The sequence below is a fragment of the Vulpes lagopus genome, chromosome 15 (assembly GCF_018345385.1).
Source record: "Vulpes lagopus strain Blue_001 chromosome 15, ASM1834538v1, whole genome shotgun sequence".
NCBI classification, from domain to species: Eukaryota; Metazoa; Chordata; class Mammalia; order Carnivora; family Canidae; genus Vulpes; species Vulpes lagopus.
The window spans coordinates 18,420,433-18,430,979 of NC_054838.1; the positions used below are offsets into that span (position 1 = coordinate 18,420,433).

A 10,547-nucleotide genomic window follows, 5' to 3' on the forward strand; every position below is an offset into this window, starting at 1 on the left:
TCTTTCTAAATGTGTTACTCAATTATTGGCCACATACAAGGCTCCATGTGGGATGTAAAAATGTAGACTCTCAGCTCCCACCCAAGACCTAATGATTTTCAATCTGCATATTAAAAGGATCCCTGGGGCACCTGGGTGGGTCAATCTGTTAAACCTCCCACTTTGGTTTCGGTTTTGCTCAGGTTCTGATCTCAGGGTAGTGGGATTGGGGCTCCGGGGTGGGTCTCCATGCTCTGTGTAGAGTTGGCTTCAATTCTCTGCCTCTGTCCCTCACCCTACTTGCTCTCTGTCTCTCTCTAATAAATAAATAAAATCTTTTAAAAAGATAAAAAAATAAAAGGATCCCTAACTGACTTGGATGCATTTTAAATTTGGAGAAGCATTGGTGTGCAGCACAGCTTATATCTTTGTAATAAAGATGTGTCCCTTGTTCCTTTACTACTCCTCTGCCATCAGATAATCGGAGCTCATATTGGCCCACATTGTCCTCCTGACAGCTTCCTGAAACTGTGGCGTATTTGTGGGATCCTCTGATTATCCATGCCTACCTGCTTTTCCCTTATGTCAGAGCAGTTCCAGGGAAGCCTGTAGCACCAGCTTATCCACCCAACTCTCTTTGTTGCAAACAACAGGACAATTGCCATTCCCTCAAGGGTGTGCCACTTGTGCTGATTCTCAGGTGGGGATGGAGATAAGGACACAGGTTGCTGGCCCCGCACAGAGTGTCTGTTTCAGTAGATCTGTGGTGGCACCTGCTAATTTGCATTTAGAATAAGTTCCCTGGTAGTTCTAAAACTGTTGATCCAGGGACTATGCTATGAGGACCCTGAATCCCAGAGAAACTTTCTAGCTTTATCTGAACTGTCTCTTTGGAATCCCCTCTGATTCTTCATGCATCGTGTTTTGACCCTTGCTGTTTGTGACAACCCCTTTCACGCAATGTAATTTTGGATAAGATATGTACTAGTTTCTTTCAAAATGAAATTTAGGTTTCTGTTCTCATTGGTATTGTCAATTGGGGGAAATTTCTAGGATGCTATTGCCATCTTTACCCCAACTTTTGTGATGTTGCATTTCATTTTGTATTTTTAAATAACACCTTGCTTTTAAACTTCTACAAAAGTCATCACTTTCTAAAATTTAAAGAGTACATAGATTACAAATTAATGTAAAAGTCTCAAAAGCACCTGGACTCCCATTCTTGATATCATTGCCAGAGGCCATCACTCTGCATGGTTTCTGTCCAGACTCTGATTTTTCCTATGGGTGTCCGAGGACTGGGTATGTGTACATACATTTCTCTTTTTCAGCATGTTGACTTGGGAGGAGCTCTTGGAGAAGCTGCCCTGGGAAGAAGGGACATAAGGGAGTTAGCATTTTGTTCAGAGAAAAGCATGGACAATAGCTATGAGATGGGGACAGAGTTGTTGGATTTGAGGACTAGCAAGGAGGCCAGTGGGGCTGGATGAGAGTATACAATGGAATGTGGTAGAGTTGAGCTCAGAGAGTTCTAGGGAAATAGATCTTTAATACATGAGTTTGGCTTCTAACCAGAAGAGGAGAGGGTGCTATTGGAGGGTTTTGAGCAGAGGCAAAGGACGAAGAAAGGAGAAGTTGAGAGGCCATGGCAGTTATTCAACTTGAGAGACAATAGTAGCTTGGACCAGGGCGTTAGCCCAAGGAAATGTAGAATGTTCAGATTTGATACCCAGTATTTTGAAGACAGAGCCACAGGTAGGTTATGGAGTTGATGTGATTTTGGGGGAAAAACGACTCCTTGATTTTCAGCCCATGGAGCTGGAAGCTCTGAGCTCCTGGTCCCTGAGATGAGGAATGTTGATGGTGGATCAGGTTTAGGAGAAGACTGGGAGTACAGTTTAGGACATATTAACACATGAAAATGCGATAACTTCATTTGAAAGTGTTATCTCAGTAATCTGAATTTCATTTCCAGCTTCTGGCCAGCTAAAGAGATATTTTTCTTTTATGCTTTGTGCTGTTGCTCTGCTATTTTATTGCACAGTATGCTATGTCTATCACCCGCAAATATTCGGAGTTATTGACATATCCTTCCTACACGTATATAATGACCCTTTGTAAATATTCCAAAAATATTTTGGAAGGAAAACATAAAGTTAGCACCTTCCAAAAGTAGTGTACTGTCTTACAATTACTGTTATTATCATATGTTAAATCAACATTCTTTTCTTATAACCTTTCATTTTTATATCTTTCTGGTCTATCTTATTGGTGAATCATGGGGGTAGGTGTGTTAGTATTTCTACATTTTGATTCTTCTTTGATCTATTTAGTACTATTGGCCATGAAATTGTAATTTTATATTAATATAACATCCTTTTCATCCCCTTTTGCATGTACCTGAATTGTTTCTGCACACTCTTCATTCATGTGTACTACACCTAGCGGAAAGTGCACAAGTGCTGACTAAATCTTGATGACTCCTGGGAAACTACACATCACCTGTGTTACCACCACTGACATCAAAAACGGAACATGTGGGATCCCTGGGTGGCGCAGCGGTTTGGCGCCCTTTGGCCCAGGGCGCGATCCTGGAGACCCGGGATCGAATCCCACATCAGGCTCCCGGTGCATGGAGCCTGCTTCTCCCTCTGCCTGTGTCTCTGCCTCTCTCTCTCTCTCTGTGACTATCATAAATAACTAAAAACAACAACAACAACAACAAAAAACAACAAAAACAAAAACAAAAACGGAACATGTATGACAGAAGCCCGCATGGGAACTCTGGTGTATGAATCATAGAGAATGCATATCAGGCAGCATTTGTCAGCCTGGTGATGGGACTGGCTCATGCCTGGGGAGTAATTCCACCATAGTGAATGACCTAGGAGGCATCCCAGGATTGGAATGTGAAGTGAAAATTCCTTTACCTCAGGATAATGGCTACATTTTCCACTGGATACAGAGTAGATAGAATGAATCTCTGGGTGCTGTTGACTGCCTTACTGCTGCTAGGGGAGGTGAGCTTCCTTCAGAATGGAACCTGCTCTAGGAATGTGCAGTGAGAAGTAGACCAAGGTAACCTGCATTCAGTCACACCGTCCAGTTTGGGACAGAGCCAAGTCTGCAGAGTGTTTCATCTCTTCACTCTGTGGGGAGTGAGCCCAATTGTCTCCTTGATTGTTCACTCCAGTGTAAGTGGATCCCTGAATCTCTTGGTTTTCATTTATATCCAATGAGATTTACTGTATTATGTTTATTTTGTAGAGAGAGTTATAGAATCAGTGAAAAGTAGTTCAGATTACTTGATTTATAGCTTAAAAGTTCTTTCAATTTAATCAATTGTAATGATTTTTTTTCACAATTTTCAGTGACTATATTTCTTCTACAAATGATCAAAAATTCTTTGATGATAGAATGAGCATTTAGTTTTCTACAACTAGGCTTCACTCTGCTTGCCTTAACTAGTTTCCCACCATCGCCCAAACTGTGCATTCCACCCAGTCATCCTCTACCTCTAGCTCACCAGCCTTTGCTCAAGCTCTGACACCATCAATCTCTTCTTTCCAGTTTACAAGTGTTAGTCAGCCTCCGTTTTCACCTCCTTTGGAGACATCATGCTGAACTGAGTCTCTTGTGTGAAGAGGCATTTATTCCCCATAGGAATAGGAAGGAGCAATGCTCCAGGTGTGTGCTCTTGAGGGTTTTCACCTGAGGCGCCAAGGTCAAGCCTCTTTAGTCATCATGCAAAAATATGAGAGAGTGTTTATGAAGTGATTCCAAGTCCTCCAGGGAGGGATTCTACAGGGCATATGATTCCATGTCATATAATGTTCTAGAATCAAGCCCTGAAGCACAGAGTTGTATTTATGAGAAGATGGCTTTTGAGTAGAGGTAAAACTTTGACAATATAGCAAGACATTTAAAGAGACAGAGTCAATAGGTAAGAAAGGGAGGATTCTGCTGTGTGTGTGTTGGTGGGCTTTCCACTTATGGTTCATCTCCAGCTGATCATTGGAGATGCTGTTGAAGTGATGTCTCTGTGCTCAGGATCCTAGACACAGCTGACACAGCGGAATCAGTAGACTCCTTGGTTTTGATGCTGGTTAATTCCGTTTTCTCTTCTTTTTGGAGAAAAGTTTGGGCAATAAGTAGGGGTATAAGTACTTGGCAGACATTAATCGTCAAGTCTTAGAATTTTGCAGCTGGAAGGGAACTGAAAAATAAGTGCAACTCCTACCTCTTCAACTGGTGGGATGAAAACTATTAGGGAGCGCTCTGCTCTGCCTCAATATTCTTTTCCAGAGTTCTCCAAGTCGGCATTGGGATCTCTGAGTTCCAGAGAAAGGGTGCAGCAACTGCAGTCAGTGACCCATTACCAGTCATGAATGTTTTTTCCCCCATAAGATGCTTATTATCCATTCTACAAAACTTTTCTATTTTACTTACATTATATTCTAAATTTTCCAATTTTCCAAATCTATCCACTTCTAAACATTTGTAACTAAATACACTTTATTCTTTTCTCTCATTAGAAATGAGTTTTAGGTGTTTGATCCTGTGACTGTTTTTTACTAATTTCAATTTTTTTGTGATGCAAAGTATAATTAGTATGATTAGTGGACATTTAATTTTTATGGATGATATGGTCAAACTCAAATCAACTTGCTTTCCACTGTGCTAATGTGCTACTGATCTTTACTCAAGAAAACATGAAATGTTTTCATCTGCTGTGTCTTTCTGTTCTCCTGTGTTCCTTATTTCCCATGTGTTTTCGGCTCGTTTTCAAAACATCACTGTAAAGCCAGTAGGTCTCCACTGAAATGCTAGGGAGTCATCAAATACCTTTGATCTGAGCAAGGGTTCTCTCCTTGTTATGCCTTCCTCCTCCACCTATTGTGGTGTTCTATGATTTGTTTTTCGCGTTCCCACCCCATTCCAAATTATTGAATCCCTTATAGAAATGTCTTGTAGCCCCTTATTATTACCTCTGCTTGCCAACAATTTTCCTTGTTGGTTTCACTCTTCTTTTCCACACTCTCTTCCTTAAAGATTTCATGGATTTCCTCCTTTTTTTTATTCCATTATTCATCAAACATTGGTTTAGTATCAATTACAGGCCAGGGACTATTGTAGACATTGTGAATGTAGCAAAGAAAAGACCAAATTCTTAGATTCCTGGAGTTTATATTTTAATGATGGAGTTATATATTACTTATGTATAATCTGTAAATATTATAAATATGTAATATATACATGTGTGTACATGTAAATTCTAACTCCATCATTTGTATATATACATATAATACCAAGTGCTGATAATGGAGAAACACAGAGTAAGGTATAATAGATAGGACCTGAAGTACTGGGCTATCAGTGGAATGCTGTGATTACTGAACCTAGAAAATGATACTTGCTCAATCAGTGTTTGTTGAATAATAATTAATGATTAAATGAACTCCTGATGAGAAGGATAATAGGAGATAGAGAATAGAGAGAAAGAGAGAGACAGACATGAAATGTTTAAATAATAGTTTTAGAGTGATGAAAACTGGATGATTCTTAAATATAATGGTCACAAGGATTAACCGTAGAAAACTGGCTCTTAAAATTTCCCATGCAGATGAATCTCAGTATAATTGGCCATGACCAGTGTTTGCAGTAATCAATAACCCTGAAGCAATTCACACTATTTATAGATCACTTAATAGTGAAATATGAAATATGAAAACTCTGCTGGAATCCACAAATGGGGTTGAACTTAGATGTTTTTTTCATAATTTTTTTCAAAAAAACTTTTTTTTAAAGACTTATTTATTTATTCATGAGAGACACACAGAGAGAGGCAGAGACACAGGCAGAGGGAGAAGCTGGCTCCATTCAGGGAGCCCGATGTGGGACTGGATCCCAGGTCTCCGGGATCACGCCCTGGGTCGAAGGCAGGAGCTAAACCACTGAGCCACCCAAGGATCCCCTGTTTTTTTCATATTTAATAAGCCTCATACCAGTATTTTGAAATGATAAATATTTACAAGAAGCATAAATCAACTGTGCTGTAACTTTGAATCATTCAGTTGTTTAAAAAAATTTTGTGGGTATCTCTTTCCCTTTCTCTACTTTTTAATACTTTATTTTTGGTGGTTTTAAAAATAACTATTTATATAAATTGAGAAAAATGATGATTCTGATAGTTATGACATGGGAATGGAACCACTTATAAAATATCAATGTTTGTTTTAAGGCTATGTTCAAAATCAAACTATATGACGTACAAATTACAAAAGCATTCCGATATAATTTTTTACTTTTCAGACAAGACTTCTGAGCCAGCATTCTTAACTTCCTCCTTTTTATTTGACATTTATTAATCCACATAATGACCATTTCTAACATTGCCTACTGAATTTAGACAGGATGCCTTCCATTTTACATCTTCTGCCAAGAATACCTGGGGTGAATTGCAGACACAGATTCCCAGCTATTGGACTGTGACTTCATCATTTGTATACAATGTCCATAAAAACGATATGCTCTCCACCACTGGAATGAAAAGGCAAAATCAAAGCTCTGTGGTTGAATTCATCCTCTTGGGCTTTTCCAACTTTCCTGAACTCCAAGAGCAGCTCTTTGGGGTTTTCCTGGCTGTTTACCTGGTGACTCTGATGGGAAATGCCATCATTATAGTCATCATCGCCTTGGAACAGACCCTCCATGTGCCCATGTACCTGTTTCTCCAGAACCTGTCTGTGGTGGACATGAGTTTCAGCGCAGTCATTATGCCTGAAATGCTGGTGGTCCTCACCAGGAAGAAAACGTCCATTTCATTTGTGAGCTGTTTTGCACAGATGTATTTCATCCTTTTCTTTGGTGGCACTGAATGTTTTCTCCTGGGGACGATGGCTTATGACCGATTTGCTGCAATCTGCCACCCTCTGAGCTACCCAATGATAATGAACAAAAGGGTTTTCATGAAATTACTTATAACATCATGGACCTTAGGCTTCATGTTAGGTACTGTGCAAACATCATGGGTTTCCAGTTTTCCCTTTTGTGGCCCCAATGAAATCAATCATATCTCTTGTGAAACCCCAGCAGTGCTAGAACTTGCATGTGCAGATACGTTTCTGTTTGAAATCTATGCATTCACTGGCACCATTTTGATTATCATGGTTCCTTTCATGTTGATACTCTTGTCATACATTTGGATTCTCTTTGCCATCCTGAGGATGCCATCAGCCACTGGGAGGCAAAAGGCCTTTTCCACTTGTGCCTCTCATCTCACGTCTGTGACCCTCTTCTATGGCACAGCCAGTATGACTTATTTACAACCCAAATCTGGCTACTCCCCTGAAACCAAGAAGCTGATGTCATTGTCTTACTCACTTCTTACACCTCTGCTGAATCCACTGATCTATAGCTTCAGAAATAGTGAGATGAAAAGAGCTTTGATGAAACTATGGCGAAGAAGAGTGGATTTACACACATTCTGATTGTGCTGAGAAGCCATGTGATATATGGTCACTGCCTGACTGAACTTTACTTAAACCTAATAAATGGTGGCAACATTTTGCATTTCTTTGTATGAGTATGCTTAACCTCTTGTTTTCTACATATTTGTTAATATATTAAAGATATGTTCATATTTTCATGTTTATTCTTTTTTCATAGATATATAATGTTCATTAATACTGAATATAAAAGTTTCTTTAAAATTTGCTTATTAGGGATCCCTGGGTGGCGCAGTGGTTTGGCGCTTGTCTTTGGCCCAGGGCGCGATCCTGGAGACCCGGGATCGAATCCCACATCAGGCTCCCGGTGCATGGAGCCTGCTTCTCCCTCTGCCTATGTCTCTGCCTCTCTCTCTCTCTCTCTCTCTGTGACTATCATAAATAAATAAAAATTAAAAAAAAATTAAAATTTGCTTATTAGTTTTGATCCTTGCAGTATGCTAAATGAAGAAACTAGTTTTATACACATATATATTCGAGCTTTAATTTCTGTAGAATAGGTTTCACAGTGTGGGCTGAATGGGTCAAAGCAACTGTGAATTTTCAAATAAAATATAATATTTTATAAATATTACTAACTTACTTTTTTAAAGAAAAATACTTATTTATTTGTTTTGGAGACAGAGAGTGAGAAAGCAGCGTAGGGGAAGCAGAGAGACAGAGAGGATCCTGAAGCCGACTCCCTGATGAGCATAGAGCCCAAGGAGGACACAGGGCTCTATCCCACAACCCTGAGATCATGAGCTGAGCTGAAAGCAAGAGTCAGCTGCTTAACCAACTGAACCATCCAGGTGGCCGCCACAAATTACTTTTTAAAAATGTAATTCAGGTTGCCTTTGAAGACCCTGCAAAACAACAAATAAGGAGATGGGCTTTTTTTGGGGGGGGGGGACTTTTTTTTTTTTTGAGTGAAAATCTGTTCCATGCATGAGTTGAAAAGAGCAGTTCTTTACTGGAAGGATCTCACTGGTCTATTATAGGTCATATCTAGTTTTAATCAGGGTTATCTTAGAATATATTCACCTAGTGTGTGACTAGACAGCAGCAAGGGATTGTTTTTGAAGATCATTTGTTTATTTAACAATATTTGTTGAATGATTTCTATGTACCAGAGACTGTGCCAGGTCCTGAGAGCATCAAGATTGGCAATATAGTCTAATGAAAGAGATAACTATTAAACAAATAACCACGCACTAAAAACACAATTACAGTTGTGATCATTTTTAAACAGGAAAAACACAATATACCCTGGAATCATCATAAGAAGACCTTATCTGATATGGGGGCGGTGCATAGGATAGCATTGGCACTGGAAGGACCATGAAGGCCTCCCTGAGAAAGTGAATATTGAAACTGAGTCCAAAGACAGGTAGGAGTTATCCAGGCTCAACTCCAGCATGAGGGGGTGGGGAGGAGAGTCATGTATGTGGAAAGAAGGACATGTGTGAAAGTCTGGATAGGAAAGAACTTGATATTATTCCAGTGAAGGCAGGAGGCTAAACAGTAAAGGAGGAATGAGATGAAGAGGTAGGCAGAAGCCAGACTAAGTAAAATCTTGTCAGTACAAGAACTCTGAATTCACCTGCTAGTGATACAGGACCAGTGAGTTAAACAAAGCAGTGACATGGACATGTTTGTACTTTTAAAATGTCTTCCTGGCTCATTATTGATGGAAGGAGTTCAAGAGTGGAAATAGGCAAGGATCCCTGGGTGGCTGAGCAGTTTAGCACCCGCCTTCAGCCCAGGGTGTGATCCTGGAGTCCTGGGATTGAGTACTGGGATTGAGTCTCTCATGGATAAATAAATAAAATCTTTTTTTTTTTTTTTAAGAGTGGAAGCAGTGTGGATGGAGCAGTGTGGATGATTCTACTCATACTTAAGAAGTCAAATTGACAGGACTTGTTATGGATTGTTGGGAGTGGGGGTAGGAGAGAGAAGTGAAGAATGCACCCATATTTCTTGTTGGAATTGGGAGTGGATGGGGTTTCCATTTGTTGAGATGTGGAACATTGGAAAGGAAGAATTTTGGGGGAGAAATCCAATTTTGGATGAATAAAGTTTGAGACTTTTGTGGAAAATCAGTCAAGTAGATAGTTGGGATGTATAGGTCAGGCTCAGAATGGAGATTCTAAATTAGGGGAACAGGCTATAGGGGAATACCTAAAGAGGGATGCGTGATCCAGGGAGGATCTTCTTAAGATGGAATGACTCCAGAATGTTTGAAGTTCCATGGAAAGAATCCAAAAGAAAAGGAGAGGTAGTGAATCAGTGCGGCTCAAGCTTGGAGCTGAGATGTTTTTACCTGAGGAAGAGAGAGATACAAATGGACCAAAGTGTTGTATGGATCATAGAGAGAGGAAGACAGAGCTGTGAAGTTGTAGGCATTCCAGGGACCAAAGAGCTAACATTAGGAGGCTAGGGGAAAGGTATCAGGGATAAAGGAAGTGGATCTGGAAAGAAGCTTCAGGATGGTGCCCTAAGCCCTAAGGGAATGAGAGAGCTCCAGGAGGGATTTAGTGAAATATGCGGAAAGATAGACTAAATCCTCACTGCCATCTAGTGGCTCAAGTATATAATTGCTTTAATCTCACTGCTGAAAGCTCAGGGAGCTAAATTTGTCCGTGGTTCACCAATACCATCTCTGGTGAACTCACAGAAAGCAATAGAAGCAATCACATCAGCCCTGGGATCAAAGAATTTGGACAAATGACAAATGCAGTGGCAATTTTCATATCCTTAATAGGTGTAGATGTATCTTTTTGTTAGGCTTAGGAGCAGAAAGACTGAGGGACATCTTCAATCTTCCCCTTTTCCCATCTCCATTCCTTTGCCACCATGGTGGCATGGTGCTCCCCCATGACCACCACCACTATCACTACCATCAAAATCACCATCATCACTTTCACCATCACCACCCCCTTAGCCATCACCACCACTAACTACTACCACCATCACCTTCACCATCACTACCACCTTCATCACCACTGTCATTACCACCACCATCACCATATCATCACCATCGCCATAATCATTAACCTCACATCCCACACATTATGCATT

At 40.2% G+C, this 10,547-nt stretch overlaps 1 protein-coding gene across 2 annotated transcripts; it reads left to right on the plus strand.

Moving 5' to 3' along the window:
• Positions 1 to 2,561: 2,561 nt before the first annotated feature.
• LOC121475919 (olfactory receptor 10A6) lies at positions 2,562 to 7,469 on the plus strand. 2 transcript variants are annotated; one of them, XM_041729588.1, is made up of 2 exons: positions 2,562 to 2,583; positions 6,532 to 7,469. In XM_041729588.1, exon 2 carries the CDS (start codon positions 6,642 to 6,644, stop codon positions 7,467 to 7,469), a length of 828 nt encoding a protein of 275 aa, XP_041585522.1. In that variant the 5' UTR covers positions 2,562 to 2,583; positions 6,532 to 6,641. The 2 variants fall into 2 exon arrangements, with proteins under 2 accessions (XP_041585522.1, XP_041585521.1); XM_041729587.1 differs by lacking the exon at positions 2,562 to 2,583 and having other exon boundaries at positions 6,525 to 7,469.
• The last annotated feature ends 3,078 nt before the right edge of the window (positions 7,470 to 10,547 follow it).

Excerpts from the sequence above, each read along its gene's own strand:
- LOC121475919 (XM_041729587.1), top strand. The coding sequence starts at position 6,525 with ATGAAAAGGCAAAATCAAAGCTCTGTGGTTGAATTCATCCTCTTGGGC.